Source organism: Salmo salar, chromosome ssa11 (genome assembly GCF_905237065.1).
Source record: "Salmo salar chromosome ssa11, Ssal_v3.1, whole genome shotgun sequence".
Lineage (NCBI taxonomy): Eukaryota > Metazoa > Chordata > Actinopteri > Salmoniformes > Salmonidae > Salmo > Salmo salar.
The window spans coordinates 91,096,718-91,119,547 of record NC_059452.1 but is presented as its reverse complement, the minus strand read 5'-3'; the positions used below and the strand labels follow the sequence as shown (position 1 = coordinate 91,119,547).

Below are 22,830 nucleotides of genomic sequence, written 5' to 3'. Positions count from 1 at the left end.
GAAAAAAATAGAATGAGAGCACTTTATAAATGAAAACCATTATGCTTAAAAAGTGGTTCCATTTTATTTTTCATAACATAAGACACAGATGTACCTGAAATGATTGGAGTTGGTTTTAATTTTAAGACGGACATTCCTGGCAAGGAGGAGAGGGTACTAGAAAAGCAGTGAAGTTAAGAGTAAGACAGTGCCTGTTAAAACTGACAAAAAGCTTCCATTAGTGTCATAACCGTCCACCCCACACTGCACTTGTTTAACCAAATTCTGGTCCTACTATACGGTCTGATCCAGTCTCACAAACCTGCTTTACTTTAAACACAGTGCACTTGTTCTTTGTGACAGGACATCTGTGAGCCACTTCCGCCACCATCATCATCCTCTACTTTAGGGTCCCTGTTCTCCGGAGGGTTAACTCCTCCCTCCCGGAGCACTCACCAGTAGGAAATTGTCCAGTTTTAGAAGCATTGGCAGGGTAGCGGGTTGCTCTGCCTCCATGGTAGGACTGTACACTGGCACACTGACAAGAGTTCAGTATATGTTCAGGGTGAAGCCTTTAAGGCAGAAGTGCTCAGTATTTTTTTACATTGATGAAAACTTTAATGGCGCCGGTGAAGTCAGCAGAGAGCAGAACCTCCGTATGATCGGCCTTCAGAGCCCCTGTGGACAAGAAATACCATGTTAAGCATTGAAAGTATACAAAAAAAGTGTTTTACTATCCACTCAACACATCAGTTTATGGTAATCCCTCTGATTAGTCTAAGCATACAGAAACAGGTCTCAACCGGCATGCTGTACCTGACGGAATGGTTTCGGAATCAGTGGAGTCCACGCTCTTACACTCTGCTTCGGCCCCAGCCCCCGCTTTCTCTGCCCCCGCCTCTTGGGGGACGATCAGGTTAGGATGGGGGGCGAAAATGGCCGATGTCACTACTGCATTGTGGGCTGAAAGACAAGAGACTAGACTTAGCGGAGGGACACTACAACCAAGCCAACCAGACTTTCATGTTACCAACTGTAAAGACCTGAGCACCACTACAGTATCTAGGTACCTTTAATTCCCTCCCAGAAGTCATTGCGGTCTCGTCGTACGGAGGTAAACTTGCTCAGATCATGGTAGGTGCTCCAGATGTACACGTACTTGTCTTCTGAGCCACTCACAATGAACGAATAGTCATGGCTGGAAAATAAAGAGCGTAGCCGTTCCTCACGATTTGTTGACCGGCAACATTGAACAACATGGCGGACTGAGGTGGAGCTGTTCTCACCTGAAGCTGGCTTTGATCTGACTACTGCTGTTGACATAACCCTTGTACTTCATGGACAGAGACAGGTCCCGCAGGTCATACAGGCGGATCCTGCAGTCATTGGAGGTTACCAGAATCTAATAACAAAATAAAGAGACTTAGCTAACGGACAACTGCAACGTGCCCTGAATTTTAAGTTACAGTTTCAGACAGTGGTCAAGGAGGCTACTGTGGCCATTTGATCATAATGTAGGCCTACCATCAAAAACAGAGAAAATTCATCCCATAACATTTTAACATGATAGCAATTTATCATTCAGCCTACTGTAGCAGCCTTTGTGTGGTGTTCAATGTAGACCTACATTCCATGAGACTTTAAAAACAAACAAAACATGCAGGGCTTGACAACCTGTTTATCCACTTGTCCGTCAGACAAGGAGGTGACTGAAAATGTGTTTGATGGAAGAAACCACCTTACAAAATAAAATGCATTATTATTCCCCAACCATTATTACAGACAATCAGACAAATGATACTACCCTCTGCCATTAGCTACTTAGCTTATTCAAGCCCGTCTCAAAATACAACACTGCCCCATTAAGACATCAAAAAAAGCTCTTTACCTGACTCACTTTTCAAAGATGTCTAGAAATGTACTCGTTTTGTGCTCTTATAGGAAGCAATCACACCCCCATTGCAATCACTCCCCCAAATTATCTATAATATGGGCTAATAACTCACTAACTATTAAATGATATGAACAAATGTGCACACACGGCTACATGCAGCTCTTGCTTTGATCTCAGAACAAGCATCTACTCACGACCGCTCACCCTGGACACAGTCCAGTTCAAAGTGAATGGCACAGATCCATACAGTGCATTTGGAAATTATTCAGACCCCTTGACTTTTTCCACATTTTGTTACATTACAGCCTTATTCTGAAATGGATTTAATATTTTTTTCCCCCCTCATCAAGGGGCTCCCGAGTGGCGCAGTGGTCGAAGGCACTGCATCTCAGCGCTAGAGTCACTACAGACCCTGGTTCGACTCCAGGCTTTATCACAACCGGCCGTGATTGGGAGTCCCATAGGGCGATGCACAGTTGGTCCAGTGTCATCCGGGTTAGGGTTTGGCAGTCAAAAAATATCACACACACACCCCCCATAATGACAAAGCAGAAACAGGTTTATAGCCATTTTTAGACACATTTGCTTTGTCATTATGGGGTATTGTGTGTAGATTGAGGATTTTTATTTATTTAATCCATTTTAGAATACAGCTGTAACGTAACAAAATGTGGAAAAAGTCAAGGGGTCTGAATACTTTCCGAATGAACTTTATATGACAATTGTCTATTTGCATATAGGCCTACTGCAGCTCTGATTGGTCATGCCCCAAAGGTCTGTGTAGAGTATGGGCGTGTCAATAAAATGGAATCCTACTCCGATGCATTCTAGCCTACCTACAACAAAATCTCTTGCATAGTTAGTTTTGCATAGTAAGTCTTGCATAGTTTGTTTTGGTATGTTGCATTGAAAGTGGATAATAATGCGTTGATTCGATCACCATTCCCACAGTAAAGGGAAATGTTAATAGTGTTAACTAAGGGGGAAAACTAGAGAAAGTTGAGTGAAGTTCAATCTTGTGTTTCTCTGCGTGGGCTGATATTTCTTCTGTGCGGCAGTCCCGGGGAGCTGCATGCCCACAGCTTAGTGGGAACATTGGTCACTAGTCTGTCATCTCCAGAGAGGCATGTCTGGAAAGTTCATCAGAACATGGGTATACCTTGTTCTCTCCAGGCAGAGGCTCGATGCCTGTGATTTTCCGCCCCACTCGGTTCCTGCCTCTGGTTGACCGTACATGGATCTGGGTGTGGTATTTAAGGCGCTGAAGAAAGAAACAACTTAGAAATGGTAAACCATATCCTGTGTTCCTCATTTTCATAATTATGTTCAGCCATTGTAATGCTCAAAGAATCATCAAACATTGGCTGAAATAATGATTCTTCAAACTTGAGGAACAGTGTATAATTCTCCCTCCACCGTACCTCTGTGTCGTAGAAGATGCAGCGGCCATCGTAGGTGCCAATGACAGCATACTTCCCGTTCTGGCAGAAGTTGGCAGCAGTGATGAGGCGTGTTTGTCCATCCACCTCATTCCACAGAGCTACCTTCTTGTCTGGGATGTTCCACAGACGCAGTTTCCCATCCAGAGAGCCACTCAGAAAGTACCTGTCATCCTAGGAGAAATAACAGATCATTAGTCTGGCTATCACAGTCAGAACACAAATACAGCCAACTCATTCTGCACTTAAAAAGGTCCATACTTAAACCTAAACACGCACTAACAAAGGCACACAAGCTCACAGAGGCCCACTTACTCTGGGATGGAAAGCGATGGCTGTGACAAAGTCAATATGCTGAAAGCAGCATAGACACTCTCTCCTGGATATGTGCCACAGTCGGACTGTCTTATCCATCGACGAGGAAAGCAGGAAGTAGTTCTGGAAACAAAGAACACAGGAAATATTAGGACACAGTGTACAGTCGTTTGGGAGTGTTGTTTTTTTTAAAGGGGGAGGAGGAAAGGGATTTGGAGTATCACCTTTGACCAGGACAGGTCAAGCAAGTCAGCTGTATGACCCTTGTACTTGCAGAACGGGATTTGGCGGAAGGGGAGATTCTTGTCCTCAGGGTCTTCAGGAACACTGCTCATCTGGGAACAGAAGACACTTGTCTGTCAGACTGGTGCTGAGGTCTGAATGGTAACACTGGTTAAATTAGACCTTCTAGACAACTGGGTGTGATTGAGCTATTACTTCCTCCTTTAGTGGTTTGAGTTAACACAAATAAACCATGCATCTGATTATATCACAGACGGGTCCTAACCTTACTCACCCCACCGTCCGTGTCTGATTTGGAGGAACACAGGCTTTCCTGAGAGGGAGAGGGAGACACACGACCTGGTTGACAACATAAAGGGAGGAACCATGAGAAACCCACCAAACAAGCCTTACATTTTCCAAAGGTGTGGTAGAGAGAGAAACTAAACTACTCATGATCTACCTACCTTCAGTGTTGTACTTTGCCCTCATGTTGTTGAAGTAGTCAAAGGAATTTTTCAGAACCCAGATTCGCACCACGTTGTCCTGGCCTGCTGTCGCCAACAGCCTCCCGCAGTGAGAGAACTTCATGGTCCACACTGCACCCTGAGGGAACCACAGAACAAGGGTTTGGCAAAATATACATATACTCACGTTTTACATCTACATTCATTGTAACATGTGCTTCAGTCATGGCAGTAGTCAATTGTTTAATGGAATGAAAGCACTGACACATTAACACAATATCTTACCATGTGTTCTCCGCTCAGGTCCTGGACCACCTTGACCTGATCAAAGTCGAAGGGGCCCTTGAAGCTGTGGGCTGCCTTGAACTTGACAGGCCGGGTGTAGGGCATCCCCTCATCGTCACTGGATGACGGGTCATCCTGGTCGTTATGGAAAACTGAGACAACAACCACGCAGTGAGACTAAACAGCAGCAACACTACTGACCAACTGATGAAGAGCAAATACAAAAATATGTCCATCATGAAAACAAGCAGGCATGTGATTGGGGTGGGGCTTGGCATACCTTCATCACGGACACTCTTCACCTTGTTGACGGCCTTCTCCCCATACTCCTCAGCCAGATGCTTGGCCCTCTTCACAGACTTGCCCAGGAACTTCTTCAGCCGAGTGCTGGGGGAGTGAAGACAGAGGAGACATAAAACTCCATGAACTTTATCACAGGCTCTGTCACAGCAGCAGAGAGGAAAGACTGTAACCACAGCAAGAGGCAGGGCACTGTTCCAAGTCTTACGTTTTCTGTTTCAGCTTCCCTCCGTCTGTGTCAGTCAGCGGAGCCTGGCCTCTGTCATCATCATCGGACTGTGCTGCGTCATTCCTGACAGAAAAAAAAAGGAACAAACGGTGATATCTTCTGTATTGCTGCATGTGAGTGCTACTCACTATATCCTCACCAAAGCAATCTGTTAGCACAGGGGAATGATTATATAGCTGTATGTTTTTTAACCATATACCAGGGATTGGTGTGAGCCCATGAGATATTAGAATAGTTGATGTAATAGGAGAGCAGTTCTTACGTGATGTACTCCTTGGTCCTCCTCATGATGTGTAATGTGAGTGGGTTGATCCCTGTAGGAAGCTTCTCCTCTGCCTGGATCAGAGGGATCTCCTCCCCAGTGTCCAGATTCTTGATCATCACACTCGCCAGGATCTCCTATTACAGAGACAGCACACCCAATCAATGAATTTGAAACACACACTCAAAAAGGTATGTGTAGACAGAAGCAAACCTCTACAAAAGGAGCTGAAGGCTGGATGAATGGAAGACACAGAGACGACAATATGTACCTCATCAGTCAGCTCTCTGCCAGAGTTGGAGCGTGGGCGCTGAGGACCTAGAGAGTCATCAATGGGACCGGATGCTTGCTCATCCTCATTCTCCTGTGGGAACACAAACAGGTGTTAACTAACCAGTATTCAAAATTGTTAAAGGCTGTTGAAAAAGAGGACAACATAGAACTAAAAGTAAAATCAACACGCTGCTCTTAAAGTGTTTAGTCAGAAAAGGACTGGGTCTTCGTCAGGACAAAGTGTTCACCAGGTGCAGAAGAATATATACAGTGCATTCGGAAAGTATTCAGACCACCTTCCCTTTTCCACATTTTGTTACGTTACAGCCTTATTCTAAAATTGATTGTTTTCCCCCTCCCCTCATCAATCTACACACAATACCCCATAATGACAAAGCAAAAACAGGTTTAGACATTTTTTGCAAATGTATTAAAAATAATAAACTGAAATATGACATTTACATAAGTATTCAGACCATTTACTCAGTATTTTGTTGAAGCACCAGTCTCGAGTCTTCTTGGGTATGACGGTACAAGCTTGGCACACCTGTATTTGGGGAACTTCTCCCATTCTTCTCTGCAGATCTTCTCAAGCTCGGTCAGGTTGGATGGGGAGTGTCGCTGCACAGCTATTTTCAGGTCTCTCCAGAGATGTTCTATCAGGTTCAAGTGCGGGCCACTCAAGAACATTGAGACTTGTCCCAAAGCCACTCCTGCATTGTCTTGGCTGTGTGCTTAGGGACGTTGTCCTGTTGGAAGGTAAACCTAGGCCCCAGTCTGAGGCCCTGAGCGCTCTGGAGCAGGTTTTCATTAAGGATCTCTGTACTTTGCTCTGTTCAGCTTTGCCTCGATCCTGACTAGTCTCCCAGTCCCTGCGGCTGAAAAACATCCTCACAGCATGATGCTGCCACCACCACCATGCTTCACTGTAGGGATGGTGCCAGGTTTCCTCCAGATGTGACGCTTGGTATTCAGGACAAACAATTCAATCTTGGTTTCATCAGACCAGAGAACCTTGTTTATCATGATCAGAGTCCTTTAGGTGCCTTTTGGCAAACTCCAAGCGGGCTGCCTTTTACTGAGGAGTGGCTTCCGTCTGGCCACTCTAACAAAGGCTTGATTAGTGGAGTGCTGCAGAGATGATTGTCCTTCTAGAAGGTTCCTCCATCTACACTTTGAGGCTCTGTCAGACTGACCATCGGGTTCTTGGTCACCTCCCTGACCAAGGTCCTTCTCCCCCGATTGCTCAGTTTGGCCAGGCAGCCAGCTCTAAAAAGGCCTTGGTGGCTCCAAACTTCTTCCATTTAAGAATGATGGAGGCCACTGTGTTCTTGGGGACCTTCAATGCTGCAGACATTTTTTGTTACCCTTCCCCAGATCTGTGCCTCGACAATCCTGTCTCGGAGCTCTTCGGACAATTCCTTCGACCTCATGGCTTGGCTTTTGCTCTGACATGTACTGTCAACTGTGAGACCTTTATATAGACAGGTGTGTGCCTTTCGAAATCATGTCCAATCAATTGAATTTATCACAGGTGGACTCCAATCATGTTGTAGAAACAGCTCAAGGATGATCAATGGAAACAGGATGCACCTGAGATCAATTTCGAGTCTCATAGCAAAGGGTCTGAACACTTATGTAAATAAGGTATTGTATTTTTAATAAATTAGCAAAAAAATACTAAAAACCTGTTTTTGCTTTGTCATTATGGAGTAGTGTGTGTAGATTGACGAGGAAAAAATAGAATGTAACACATTTTAGAATAAGGCTGTAACGTAACAAAATGTGAAAAGGGGAAGTGGTCTGAATACTTCCCGAATGCACTGTACTTCTTGGGCAACAATTTGTGGACCCGTGTGCTGTGCCAATGGAACGCATGGGAAACAACTACCAACTGACCTGTGCTGTGACCACCTTGTCCCCGCTGGTGGCGCTGGCCAAGTCCAGAGAGTGCTGCAGATCCTTGGTGATGCCTCTCACTGTGCTGCTGGGAGACACCAGGCCACACGACTCCTCTGGCTCCGCTGCACACAAAGGCCAATCACACAGCAGACACGCAGGGTCAAAGGTCAACACAGTAACTTTGTCTCCATGGTTAAACAATTAAATTACCTACAACCTTAATTTTAATAGAATTTCTAAGTAGTAGGTGTGGGAACAGAAGTGAACATTTATGAGAGGTCAATCAATGTATTTACGCCCTGTAGGAAAATGTTTAATTGACATGCATATCAGCATTCAGTCTATTGACCTTATGCAATTGGGTGTGTGGAGAAACAAGTACAGCGTTATTTACCATCCAGTCCTGTGGGCCTCAAACACTCCTGGGACTTCTTGCTGAGGGGTAGAGCAGGTCGGGATGGGGGAGGTGGTCGAGGAGGAGGAGCTCCGCTGGGAGGAGGAGGGCGTGAGGGCGGAGGCTTCTTGGTGCTGGCCACAATGTCAGGCTCTACAGTGCACTGCCGTGGGGGTTTAGAAGGTCCAGGGTCGGTGGAGTCACCTGGCTTCTTGTCTGTGAGGGGGACCTGGTCTAGGATGTCTGCAGGTCTCTGCTCCCTGTCCTCTGCAGACACCCGGGGTAGGTCAGGAAGGTCCGGCGGGAGGTCCGGTGGGAGGTCTGGTTGATTCTGGCCCTGACCCAGGGTGCTGGTGATGTCTGGGGGCTGGACGTGCTCCTGTGACCCAACCGACGGGCCGGGAATGTCTGGGAGAACCATGGAACACGCTCCCTGCTGTTCCTGAGGCTGCTCTGATCTCTCAACCACAGGCTGAGAGTCCACAGCAGGATGCTCTGGTTCTACAGGGGCCTTATTCTCCTTCTTCACCTCAGACTCCGCCCTCGTCTCAACATCCCTCTCTCCCATCAGCAGAGCCTCCTCCGCCACACTTCCCTTTTGGCTCTCCTCAATGATGCTGTCGATGATCTAGGAGGAACAAGACATCACCGATGAAAACATTATCATCCAAAGGGATGTTCTCATAACAGGATGTTCCTCAAATGAGGAGATTGTTCTTGTATTCAGTCACGGTGAAAGAGGGGTGTGGAGAAGGATTAGACAGACACATGTTGAGGGGCTGTGTGCGTTGATTTTAAAGAGCGACTGCCCCTAAAAACCAACTAATCCCTTTGAAAACGGCATGTGGCATCGATATGATATATTTGTATGAACATAAGATTCAACAACTGAGACAAACTGAGCAAGTTCCATAAGACACGTGACTAACAGAAATGGAATAATGTGTCCCTGAACAAAGGGGGGGGGGGGGGGGGTCAAAAGTAAGTCAGTATCTGGTGTGGCCACCAGCTGCATTAAGTACTGCAGTGCATCTCCTCCTCATGGACTGCACCAGATTTGCCAGTTCTTATTGTGAGATGTTACCCCACTCTTCCACCAAGGCACCTGCAAGTTCCCTAACATTTCTGGGGGGAATGGCCCTGGTCCTCACCCTCCGATCCAACCGTCTCCCAGATGTGCTCAATGGGATTGAGATCCGGGCTCGTCGCTGGCCATGGCAGAACACTGACATTCCTGTCTTGCAGGAAATCACGCACAGTACGAGCAGTATGGCTGGTGGCATTGTCATGCTGGAGGGTCATGTCAGGATGAACCTGCAGAAAGGGTACCACATGAGGGAGGAGGATGTCTTCCCTGTAACGCACAGTGTTGAGATTGCCTGCAATGACAACAAGCTCAGTCCGAAGATGCTGTGACACACCGCCCAAGACCATGACGGACCCTCCACCTCCAAATTGATCCCGCTCCAGAGTACAGGCCTCGGTGTAACGCTCATTCCTTCAACGATAAACGCGAATCCGACCATCACCCCTGGTGAGACAAAAACGCAACTCATCAGTGAAGAGCACTTTTTGCCAGTCCTGTCTGGTCCAGCGACGGTGGGTTTGTGCCCATAGGCGACGTTGTTGCCGGTGATGTCTGGTGAGGACCTGCCTTACAACAGGCCTACAAGCCCTCAGTCCAGCCGCTCTCAGCCTATTGTGGACAGTCTGAGCACTGATGGAGGGATTGTGCATTCCTGGTGTAACTCAGCAGTTGTTGTTGCCATCCTGTACCTGTCCCGCAGGCGTGATGTTCAGATGTACCGATCCTGTGCAGGTGTTGTTACATGTGGTCTGCCACTGCGAGGACGATCAGCTGTCCATCCTGTCTCCCTGTAGCGCTGTCTTAGGCGTCTCACAGTACGGACATAGCAATTTATTGCCCTTGCCACATCTGCAGTTCTCATGCCTCCTTGCAGCATGCATAAGGCACGTTCACGCAGATGAGCAGGGACCCTTGGGCACCTTTCTTTTGGAGTTTTTTCAGAGTCAATAGAAAGGCCTCTTTGGTGTCCTATGTTTTCATAACTGTGGCCTTAATTGCCTACCGTCTGTAAGCTGTTAGTGTCTTAACGACCGTTCCACAGGTGCATGTTCATTAATAATTAATGGTTCATTGAACAAGCATGGGAAACAGTGTTTAAACCCTTTTACAATGAAGATCTGTGAAGTTACTTGGATTTTTACTAATTATCTTTTAAAGACAGGGTCCTGAAAAGGGGACGTTTCTTTTTTTGCTGAGTTAAAAATATTTTTCCTAATATAAATGTTAGAATTTAAGAAGAGAAGGCAGATTAAACGTCTTTAGCAAAAGCAATCACTTTTGCGTGTGAAAATACAGAATCCTCCTCCCTCCACGTGTTTGTTTATATCACTTCACCGTCGGCCAGAGCGGGGCACCTGGCTTTCTCCAGGGAGCCAGGTGAAATCACTTCTCACCCTGTTCAAACTCCTCCCACTGGGGTAACCCAGGCCAGATAAACAAACCCCCTCAATAGGGATCCGCGTGCAAAAGAACACGTCGTTTGTGACTGAAAAGCCCTTACGGATTGACCAACTATGGTTTGTATCCCCTACCGAAGGATGCCATCATACGGAATAGGTGGTTGGTGTTTGTTGGTCCCCAGAGCAGTTGCAGTGAGTATACAGGTATCGAGACCATAGACTGCTAGTTATGTATATTTTGATAACTATCATTGCTAGCGTCGCTGACGTTAGCCAGCTGGCTAACGTTAGCCTACCACAATAAAACTTGGATTTGGCTCAGAAACACAACATTTCAAAAGAAGGTAAATAATTAGCAGGAAAACCTTTGGTCATAATTGCTGTATAACTTTAGCCTGTTAATTAAGACTGAGGGGACCACTATTTTAGCTAGCTAACATTACCAAAGCTAGCCATTTTTGACGTGCTTTGATCACGCACTCCGTAGCCGATGTGAGCAAGACCTTTAAAACAGGTCAACATTCACAAGGCCACGGGGCCAGACGGATTCCCAGCATGTGTAATCAGAGCATGCTTGGACCAACTGTCAAGTGTCTTCACTGACATTTTCAACCTCTCCCTGACCAAGTCTGTAATACCTACATGTTTCAAGCAGACCACCATAGTCTGTGTGCCCAAGAACGTGAAGGTAACCTGCCTAAATGACTACCGCCCCATGGCACTCACGTCGGTAGCCATGAAGTGCTTAGAAAGGCTGGTCATGGCTCACATCAACACCATTATCCCAGAAACCCTAGACCCACTGCAATTTGCATACCGCCCTAACAGATCCACAGATGTGCGATTGAGATTGCGTCTCCACACTGCCCTTTCCCACCTGGAAAAAAGGACCACCTATGTGAGAATGCTATTTATTGACTACAGCTCAGCATTCAACACCATAGCGCCCACAAAGCGCATCACTAAGCTAAGGACCCTGGGACTAAACACCTCCCTCTGCAACTGGATTCTGGACTTCCTGACAGGCTGCCCCCAGGTGGTAAGGGTAGCAACAACACAGCCACGCTGATCCTCAACAATGGGGGGCCCTCAGGGGTGTGTGTTTAGTCCCCTCCTGTACTCCCTGTTCACCCACGACTGCGTGGCCAAGCACGACTCCAACACCATCATTAAGTTCGCTGACGACACAATGGTGGTAGGCCTGATCACCGACAACGATGAGACAGCCTATAGGGATGAGATCGGAGACCTGGTCGTGTGGTGCCAGGACAACCTCAACGTGATCAAGACAAAGGAGCTGATCGTGGGCTACAGGACTGTAGTGGAACGGGTTGAGCGTTCAAGTTCCTTGGTGTCCCCATCACCAACAAGGCCAGCATCCCGGAGTCGCCTCTTCACTGTTGACGTTGAGACTGGTGTTTAGCGGGTACCATTTAATGAAGCTGCCAGTTGAGGACTTGTTTCTCAAACGAGACACTCTAATGTACTTGTCCTCTTGCTCAGTTGTGCACTGGGGCCTCCCACTCCTCTTTCTATTCTGGTTAGAGCCAGTTTGCGCAGTACTTTGAAGGGAGTAGTACACAGCGTTGTATGAGATATTCAGTTTCTTGGCAATTTCTCGCATGGAATAGCCTTCATTTCTCAGAACAAGAATAGACTGACGAGTTTCAGAATAAAGGTCTTTGTTTCTGGCCATTTTGAGCCTGTATTTGAACCCACAAATGCTGATGCTCCAGATACTCAATTAGTCTAAAGGCGGCCAGTTTTATTGCTTCTTTAAAATCAGCACAACAGTTTCAGCTGTGCTAACATAATTGCAAAAGGGTTTTTTAATGATCAATTAGCCTTTTAAAATGATAAACTTGGATTAGCTAACACAATGTGCCATTGGAACACAGGAGTGATGGTTGCTGATAACGGGCCTCTGTACGCTTACATAGATATTCCATTAAAAAATTTAAAAAATCAGCCGTTTCCAGCTACAATTGTCATTTATAACATTAACAATGTCTTTCTGATCAATTTGATATTTTAAATGGACATTTCTATGTGACCCCAAACTTTTGAACATAAGTGTAAATTTGAGGACATAATATGGCAGTTTTCTTCTAATTATTTGCCTACTTCAGCCATCATATCATCATATTATAGTGGCATATTTCCATGCCACTAACGTTGTGTAACTTAGACAAAACCTTAACATCTGAGGTGCAACCCATGTCTCGGGCACAAATAAATAATGGATGCAGCGATGGTGGTACTATGTAGCTCATGTCTGACTACAACAGTGTACTAACTAGCAGCAACAAACTCAAACCAAACCAGGACCATAGCAAAACATGTTGCATAGTGTAACTGTCACCATTCTGAATCTAATCCAATCTGGAGCTAGTCAGTCAACATCTGTAAAGCATAAAATTGGCTTTCAAACAAGATTACGTTATTTCTCGAACTATGTTTATAACTGATGGATGATGACGACAATCGTTGACCCTGGTTTTCTGTTCAACAAAGTGCACAGTTGGGTGCCAGACTGATTCCCTGGTCATAAATGGATGCCAGCACCTACCAGAAGAAGCATAGGTATCATAACATGCCCAGCAATGTGATAGCAATGGTTTAGTGACCTCCAAAAATAATTTGGTTCACTTGCTATTTTCACAGCTTGTCAGGCAAGACCTCTGAATAAAAGTGTCATCGCTCTTGCTGCTGGTGAGTCTCTAATCCACCTCTACGCAGACGACACCATTCTGTATACTTCTGGCCCTTCTTTGGACACTTAACAACCCTCCAGACTAGCTTCAATGCCATACAACTCTCCTTCCGTGGCCTCCAACTGCTTTTAAATGCAAGTAAAACTAAATGCATGCTCTTCAACCGATCGCTGCCTGCACCTGCCCGCCCGTCCAGTATCACTACTCTGGATGGTTCTGACTTAGAATATGTGGACAACTACAAATACCTGGGTGTCTGGTTAGACTGTAAACTCTCCTTCCAGACTCACATTAAGCATTTCCAATCCAAAGTTAAATCTAGAATTGGCTTCCTATTTCGCAACAAAGCATCTTTCACTCATGCTGCCAAACATACCCTCGTAAAACTGACCATCCTACCGATCCTCGACTTTGGCGATGTAATTTACAAAATAGCCTCCAACACCCTACTCAATAAATTGGATGCAGTCTATCACAGTGCCATCCGTTGTCACCAAAGCCCCATATACTACCCACCACTGCGACCTGTACGCTCTCGTTGGCTGGCCCTCGCTTCATACTCGTCGCCAAACCCACTGGCTCCAGGTCATCTAGAAGACCCTGCTAGGTAAAGTCCCCCCTTATCTGAGCTCGCTGGTCACCATAGCAGCACCCACCTGTAGCACGCATTCCAGCAGGTATATCTCACTGGTCACCCCCAAAGCCAATTCCTCCTTTTGTCGCCTTTCCTTCAAGTTCTCTGCTGCCAATGACTGGAATGAACTACAAAAATCTCTGAAACTGGAAACACTTATCTCCCTCACTAGCTTTAAGCACCAGCTGTCAGAGCAGCTCACAGATCACTGCACCTGTACATAGCCCATCTATAATTTAGCCCAAACAACTACCTCTTCCCCTACTGTATTTAGCTCCTTTGCACCTAATTATTTCTACTTTGCACTTCCACTGCAAATCAACCATTCCAGTGTTTTACTTGCTATATTGTATGCACTTCACCACCATGGCCTTTTTGCCTTTACATCCCTTATCTCACCTCATTTGCTAACATTGTACATAGACTTATTTTTCTACTGTATTATTGACTGTTTGTTTCACTCCATGTGTAAATCTGTTGTTGTATGTGTCAAACTGCTTTGCTTTATCTTGGCCAGGTCGCAATTGTAAATGAGAACTTGTTCTCAACTTGCCTACCTGGTTAAATAAAGGTGAAATAAAACAAATAAAAAATAATTTGACACAAGTACCCTTGTGACACCTCCGTTGTTGCCAGTCTTCCATGACTTCAATGAAAAGGCCCCGCCATAACGAGGCCTCTGATAGTGACGCGAATTGCTGCCCGAATGAACAACGACAGGTAATGTGTTTTATGTGGAAAGTTGTATAAAAGAAAATCCCTCCCAGTCAACACCACCTCATAACATTGCCTGTTGCAGTGGTTAGAGAGAGATCCAGTTTGCAGCCAAATATGCAGCATAGACAAGACTAGCAAGGGGGCCCTGAACAGCAACATGCCTTTACTGTGAGAATTCCTATGAATGGAACAGTAAGCCACATGTTGGAAAGTATCTGGCCAGCAACAGCTTTCACAGGCTCATAATTTGTACAAATACAGAAGGTAACCCACTTCATTACTTTGATAAATTGCTGCTTATTTTCTACTTCTTAGATGCATAAAAATTCCAGGGCATAACCTAGCCGGGTGGAACGAGCCTGATCGCTGTGCTTGCCATTCTATTTCACTTCACATTTTATGATATCTGAAGTGAAATAGAAAGATTAACGCAGAAATTAGGTTGGTTCCACTATTGATCATGTAATCAGTATTTTTGACGAGAGGCTAGGAGCTTATCTACGCTGCTATGCCCATCAATTGGGCTCTGGCAAAGACCTCACCTCTTGCCTGCTCACCAACGGTTGTCGATGGGGAGAACAGAATTAGGTAGGTTTGGTCTGACCCGTTCAAACTTCAACATAGCATGTTTGTGTGTCAGATATCACCTATCCCTAACTGCCATTAGTAATAGAACAGTGACTGTTTACAGAGCATTCAGAAAGTATTCACACCCCTTGACTTTATCCACATTTTGTTGTGTTACAGCCTGAAATTAAAGTGGATTACATTGAGATGTTGTGTCATTGGCCTACACACAATACCCAATCATTTCAAAGTGGAATAATGTTTTTCAAAATTGTACAAATAAATAAAAAATGAAAAGCTGAAATGTCTTCAGTCATTAAGTATTTTGTTATGGCAAGCGTAAATACCTTAAGGAGTACATGTTTTGCTTAACAAGTCACATATGTTGCATGGACTGTGTGCAATAAAAGTTTTAACATTAATTTTGAATGACTACCTCATCTCTGTACCCCACATACAATTACCAGGGAGGTTTTCCAATGACTCGCAAAGAAGAGCACACATTGGTAGATGTAAAAAATAAATAAACATTGAATGCATGGTGAAGTTATTAATTACACTTTGGATGGTATCAATACACCCAGTCACTACAAGGATAAAGACATCCTTCCTAACTCAGTTGCCAGAGAGGAAGAAAACCACTCAGGGATTTCACCATGAGGCCAATGGTGACTTCAAAACCATTACATAGTTTAATGGCTGGGAAAGGAGAAATTTGAGGATGGATCAACATTGGCATTACTCCACAATACTAACCTAATTGACAGAGTGAAATGAAGGAATCCTGTACAGATTAAAAAAAAAAAAAACATGCATCCTGTTTACAAAAAGGTACGAAATTAACACTGCAAAAAATTTGGCAAAGCAGTATTTTTGGGGGTCCTGAATACAAAGTGTTATTTTTGGGGCAAATCCAATCCAGCACATTACGGAGTACCACTCTCCATATTTTCAGTTTATGGGTATGCTTGTAATCGTTAAGACTGGGGAGTTTTCAGGTTAAAAAGTAACGGAATGGAGCTAAACACTAATCAACAACCAATTTCAATGTGGAATAAGTCAAGGGCCATGAATACTTTCTGAAGACACCGTATGTGTTCAGATGCATGAGATGCAGGAGAGACCTGGCACTCAACACATCCACAATGAGGTGATTACTAATAATACAGTACAGCACAAATGTCCAGTAATAGCAACACCCTTTTCATTCCATGTATCACTGATGAACTCTGCCTATTTCTACCGATGGACTGGAGATGCTTTAGCCAAACGGCAGCCTCAGTCATTTGATGGCGAGACCATAATAGGGTAGGTTTTATCTGACCTGTTCAAACTTCCACATAGTACCTGTTTGTATGTCAGATATTACCTATCCTAACTGCCATTGGTAATAGAACAGTAACTATGTGTGTATGTGTTCACAGAAACATGTATGGAGCCAGCACATGGAGACGTGATGTTTCAGACTAACAGACAGGCTTGATACTGATGTTTCTGAATGGAGAGAGACCTGGCACTCGGCATTAAAATGTGCCAAGGTAGCCCCCATTAACACCAATAGGCACAGTATCTGTATCAACTGGGAATGAGAATGAAAGATGCACATTGTTATATTAGCAGAGCACCGCTTCTATGGTATTATGTTTATTCTACATGGACCTGTTATTACATTTGAAAGTTATCAAAACACTTAGTTTAGAATATCTACATAAATTCAGCAATTGCATTCTTCTCATATTACTCTGTAGGCTACTGACCTATTCAAAGCTTCCTCCAGCATCTCACTATACATCTGCATATATTTATTGAACTCAGCCTGCAGGAGAAATGTTTGATGTGATTGTGTGGGGGGAAACAGTTGCAGGCAAGGTTCTGACCGATTGATGTGTCAAGAAACCCCCACATCAAACCACACCCCCAAACCAACTCACATTTGGCTTCTGCCAGCATTTCTTGAGGAGTAAGCCAAAAGGGTGCAGGTTTTTTATTGAACCTTTAACTAGGCAAGATAGTTAAGAACAAATTCTTATTTAAAATGACGTTCTACACCGGCCAAACACGAACGACTCTGGGCCAATTGTGCACCACCCTATGGGACTTCCAATCACGCCAGGTTGCGATACAGCCTGGATTTGAACCAGGGTGTCTGTAGTGACGCCTCAAGCACTGAGATGCGATGCCTTACACCGGTGCGCCACTCGGGACCCCCCAGTTCCCCTTTAATGACCTAGACCACTTAGTGGTGTAATACACCCCTCACTGGCAGTGACTCCATAGAACAGTGACAGACTAGCTACATTTACATAAAGCCCAGGACTCAGCCACCATAAAAAAGAAACATTAAGACATGAACAACACATACTCAGTGACTTTTAAAAAATCACAGGGAATAAAACAAAACTTTGTTTCATAATGACATTCACAATGCCCCATCTGAGTAGGGATTCATGAGCGTTGGCCTAGATTTGAAGATAAGGAGGAAATACCTGGATGGGGTCATCTTGGCGTGCATCAAGTGAGGCCAGCCCAACAGCCACGTCCTCTGGTGGGCTCTCTACCACCCCCTGTAGGAACACAAAACAAAGGCACAAAAACAAAAGGGAGAGTCAAACAACCTCATACAGTGCATCCAAGCACTTTAAAATGCTGGGATGTGCTTATGTTTTGTAATATTTTACTAGTAAATGAGATGACAGCGTCCTGAATAGAGTCTTTAAAACACAACTTCACTGGCAACTCAGGACATGCAATAGCAAACTGCTTATTGCAAACAATCCCACTAAAAGTTGTGTTTTGGGTTAACTTTAACCTCAATAGAGCACTTAAAGGCCATCCTCTAGCTAGCTCATTTGAAAGTAGTTAACAGCAGATATGCCTTTTAAGTAATGATTTAACTAAAACCAGCACTCTGGGTTACAGTCTTTGATATGGCACTCCAAAGTTAAACTAAACTCTTTAAAAAGGAGATGGCTGTTAGAAACAAATGTTCAAAACTGTAAAATGATAGTAAGAAGAAGACATACCTGAGGTGTGGGAAGAACAAACTGTGTCAGTGTCCTAAGCAATAAAAAAGACAAGTAAAAATGTGTTAGTCACAAGACTAGTCCTGATATGGTTGTGCGTCAAAGAGACACACGTCAATCAGACACAATTCCTGTTGGTAGACTTGGGGAATTGATCTCCCCACAACATTTGAATAATTAAAAGGATGGGGTAGAGTAAACAAGGCAAAATCATCCAGACAGATGAGCCGTTATTGTTGTCAAAATGATAACTAATGTTTTTGTTCCTTTATTAGCTACAGAAGAAACACTGAATGTATGAACAAAACAATGTTCTCTCTTGCTAACATCTGGTGCAAATCAATGGCCAGCATCATCTACGTCATATCTGAGAACGTTTCAATACCAATCACAGCATATAAAAAAAACACACGATAGTTCTTTAACAATAGCTGTAAGTAGAAAGGTCACTTACAATTTAGGCGGTGGAGTAAAATGTATGTCTTCAGCAGCATCGTAGAATTCCTCTGTGTCACTATCTGACGCCATTTAGCTAGCTAACGTGAACTAGATATCGTAGAGGCCCTGCATGCATCTAAACTAAGGGAAATCACTGCAATATTTGTGTTCGGTTCGAAGTGATGAAGACTTCCAATTTGTGCAGCAAATAAAAAAGTAATCGACTGAAAACTCACTTACTTCGCTAGGATACACCCAGATGTTGCTAGCTACTAAGTTGCTAATGCATTTGAGAGGCCACTCACCTGTGTGTACTAGCTACTCCTAACTGGCTGCTAACGTAACCAGCTAGTTAAAGAAGTTAGTTAGCGCTAGTTTTTACCTAGGTAACTACCAAGTTTCTTGAATCAATTCATAAATACATACTCCGAACAAAATATCTAACGATAAAACGCCTGCCCATTAGCCTCTTCCTCAACAAGCAAAAAAAAGGGCTGCAGCCGGGCCAAATGTAGCTAGCTTGTGTAATCACAAATAAGGAAGAACACACCAAAAGATTAATAACGCATACGGAAATCTCGCGATAACTTATCTGAGCCCACTTCCAAGCCCACCCTTCTCTTCTCCTCCCCTCATATTGATGTAAATGAGAACTTTTAAATATCCTCATGGTCCTCATGTGTACAGTACATGGCATGACTCTCTGATGGCTTCACAGTCAAACACCATTGTAGCAAACAGTGAAACACCCATTGTGGAACTCGAAACTGGGTATCTATTGCTAAACACTGCTCCAATAGAGTTAACCCACTTGAGCTTTTCTTGTCTATGTTTCATGTTTTTCCATGCTTTGTGTGAACCCCAGGAAGAATAACTGCTGCTTTTGCAACAGCTAATGGGGATCCTAATAAAATACCACTTTGGGGGGATTGTATTGAGCCTATGCAAGGGTCATCGTTACACTATTACAGAAAAAAAAGTACAATACGCATGAATCCTTCATTAACAGCCCTGAAAGAAGTAGACAATTGACCAAATCAGGTTCCCTCTTTGTTTATATATGAAGGAGAGACGAGGACCATGAGCATATGAGAGGAGGAGAAGAGAGGAGTGGGCTTGGAAGTGGGCTCAGATAAGTTATTGTTGCAAAAGCAGCAGTTATTCTTCCTGGGGATCACAGAAAACATAAAAAAACATGAATCATGACATAATACAGAACATTAATAGACAAGAACAACTCAAGTGGGTTAACCCTATTGGAGCAGTGTTTAGCAATAGATACCCAGTTTCGAGTTCCACAATGGGTGTTTCACTGTTTGCTACAAAGGTGTCCGACGGTGAAGCCATTAGAGAGGCATGCCATGTACTGTACACATAAGAGACTTGGTATAGTGAAGGGTGGGAATTCACTCTCTGAATAGAGGGGATAGTGTAACAACCCTTGCATAGCAAGGCTCATCACAATCGCCCCAACCTTATTGAAACAGTGGTTAGTAGTCATTGGCTTGGGGAGCAAAAATAGTCTTCAGGTCTGAAGGAAAGAGTGTGGGTCATCGAACCAATTCAATTGCAGGGGTTCAGACCAGACTCAGAAATAAAACACACTTAATCTTGTTAAAAAAAAAAAAAAAAATGCTATCAATAAAATTGATTTATAAATAAAACAAACAAGATCGATATTTACAGAACTCTTCTTTCTTCTATGAAGTTTCACAACTCCAGTAAATTGCATATTCTACCACCAGCTGGACCACGTCTACTTTGGTTGGTATTTAAGTTTTGTGACTATGAAAAATATGCCGTATGATCCTACCATTTACCAGCGTGGCTACGTCACGGTCCTTGCAAACGACCATTGGATAGGTTGGAGGCGGACCTTAGTGAGATCTATGGGTAGAGTGGATTTGAGGGTTTAAGAAGAAAACAAGGACGTATCAGGTAGGAATTTCGCTATTTAAAAGTTTATAGAATGTCTTTTAAATTCCCTTTTATATGTAAAATGTTGAATACAACATAAAACGCAACCTAACGTTTCCAATTACGGGTAACTAGCTAAAGAAGTCGCTAGCTAGCTAAGTAGCTTAAGATGTAGCTTCAGCTGGCTAACTAACTTCACGGGTAGCCATGCTGTGTGATTTGTCCTTCCTACAAATGCTCTCGCCCGGCGAAGTTGGTATACATTGACACTGCTTAATGGGTTTAAGCACACCACGATAACTAGCTAGCTAGATATACGTTCCACCTTTATTTCTAATTGTTGCCTTTGCTTTTCACTTAGGTGATCATGAATGTTTAGAATAAAGATGTGTTGTAACTAACTACCCAGCCTGTAGTTACAACTAGCTAACTACCTAACTTTCAGCCTTTCTGAACAGTGGTGGGCATACTAGGTAGCTAGCTAAACAGCTGGCAAGCTAGTGAAAGTTTTAGACGTTTCCAATAAACATGTGTAGTCATGTCCTCCATGCATGGCTACGCTGGGGTTAATTCGCTGCTAAACTTGGAGCTAGCTAACAGTTGACTGTACAGCAGCAAGTTAACTGTTATCTATTTGATATTTTGGTTAGCTAGTATGAACGCCAGGAAAGTGAGGCATGGATAATGATGAATAATAATTGACCTTGTTACCACGATATTGGCGTGACAAACTGAGGTTTAGAATATTGAATTGAATTGTGGGCGTCGACTGGGCGCTGTCCTTTTTTCCAGTTTCAGATGACATTCTTGCTGCTATTTATCATCTATGTTAACGTATTGACTGACATTAGCTAATGATTTAATGGACTTTAACAATGTGGAATTTGACCCACTCAATTGCTCGACAATTTGTGCATCACCTGTCAGAAGGCCTTCTCGTGTTAATAATTTGTTTGTAATATAGGGTCGGTATAGGTGTACTCAGAAGGTGGATGTGTTTATTGGAGGAGCTGGTGTCGTGGGGATTGCCATACTAGAGAACATCCAAACCGCCGAGTTAGTTACCTGTCCCAATAGGGCATGCATGTATTTGCTTTCAAAATCAGTATATCATTATGGAAGCAGCAGACCGTCACTCATCACATGAGCCCTTTTTAGTGTAATGCCAATTGTTCTTTTGATACAGGTTTGTCAGATCTGTCCAAATGTGGGAAGTACATAGCATGTACAGTAGGCTACACAGTATACATCAAAACTGCACACCTCTGTGTAGGCTAAAGACTAGCCAGACCTAGCGGACTAAACTCTACGGTGAAGGAAGTTTATGATGAACTTCACCAACAGAGTGGAGCAGAGACCAGGCTTTGTGGAATTGAGCTCCGACGACATCAATTCGGCCATGGTCAATACTTAGAGGTAAAAGTGTAGGCGTTTCATGATTTACATGTGTCCTCTGTAGTTGCTTGACTTTCTTTGTTTGCTGAAATCCATACTTTTTCAATAAACGTGAATCAAATACAACCACCAACCTTTTGCTCGTTTCTGTCTCTCAAAGATAACAACTCGGTGCAAATGCGCATGTGTCAATTGAATCTCAATGTATGAATTTCAGCAAACAAAGGCATGCAAGTACAGATGACGAACATAGTTATAGTGTAGGCGTTTCCTGATTTGAAAGTTTTGACCTTGGGTGAATCGATGTAGTCGGAGCTAGATCCCACAAAGCCTGGTCTCTGTTCCACTCTTTTGGTGCAGTCATCATAAACTTCCTTCTCCATGAAGTGGCGTTTAGTCTGCTAAGCCAGACTGTTTTTCTCCATGTTGGCCATATTGGATGTGTTTTTGTGTTCTTTGTCTTGAGTGTGACTGGAGAAAACCGTCTACACATTGTTCACAGTCAAACAAAGGGCCCTTTGCCACTGACCTGCTACAAGTAACGTGCCATGTTCAAGATGGCCACTGCTTGGCTTTGTGTTTTGGCCTCTCTAGATGGAGGATCATGGTTGAACCTTGTTTGTCCCGTCTAGGCCTAGTAGTTTAGTTCTTCAAGGTTGCCCTCTCCTGGCTTAGCCTGACCTATAATAATGTCCTCAGATGGAAACTTTCAAAATCAGGAGGCATTTCATTTAGCAAGAGACGAGAGTTAATTTCAATCTTCATAGAGTTTTTTTATTTAGGCAAATTAGGCTAGGCACCGGTCGTGGACTGGTCTTTTCCAACCAATTGCATTTCAGCTTGACTAGACTAAAGTCATGCCCCAGCCTCTGTTGCACTGCGTGTATGACAACTCCAGTTACTTTGATATGCTTCTGAATTCTGACTGGTAGGAAGAGATTTCTGTCACTACTTTAAGTCATTAGGATATGAAATGT

The 22,830-nt window shown here is 43.9% G+C and overlaps 2 protein-coding genes across 7 annotated transcripts in view; one reads left to right on the top strand and one right to left on the bottom strand.

The window, feature by feature from the left end:
* Positions 1-45: 45 nt before the first annotated feature.
* Positions 46-19,091, bottom strand: LOC106563438 (WD repeat-containing protein 44). 2 transcript variants are annotated; one of them, XM_014129010.2, is made up of 20 exons: positions 18,558-19,091; positions 18,104-18,137; positions 17,567-17,644; positions 7,962-8,589; positions 7,565-7,689; positions 5,664-5,756; positions 5,393-5,529; positions 5,110-5,193; positions 4,882-4,988; positions 4,602-4,753; positions 4,317-4,455; positions 4,136-4,209; positions 3,852-3,962; positions 3,628-3,750; positions 3,295-3,486; positions 3,033-3,134; positions 1,266-1,381; positions 1,050-1,177; positions 796-942; positions 46-657 (listed from the first exon to the last, which is right to left on the bottom strand). In XM_014129010.2, the coding sequence occupies exons 1-20, from the start codon at positions 18,629-18,631 to the stop codon at positions 569-571; spliced, it is 2,733 nt and encodes a 910-aa protein (XP_013984485.1). In that variant the 5' UTR covers positions 18,632-19,091; the 3' UTR covers positions 46-568. The 2 variants fall into 2 exon arrangements, with proteins under 2 accessions (XP_013984485.1, XP_013984486.1); XM_014129011.2 differs by having other exon boundaries at positions 4,145-4,209; positions 18,558-19,090.
* A 1,282-nt stretch (positions 19,092-20,373) lies between these two features.
* LOC106563441 (kelch-like protein 13) overlaps positions 20,374-22,830 on the top strand; it is a 73,964-nt gene continuing 71,507 nt past the window's right edge. For 4 of the 5 annotated variants that reach the window (XM_014129020.2, XM_014129017.2, XM_014129019.2 and 1 more), the window contains exon 1: positions 20,374-20,479. The gene's annotated coding sequence lies outside the window, so the exon portion shown is untranslated. The remainder of the gene's footprint in view (positions 20,480-22,830) is intronic. The other variant, XM_045690062.1, reaches the window with a different exon arrangement.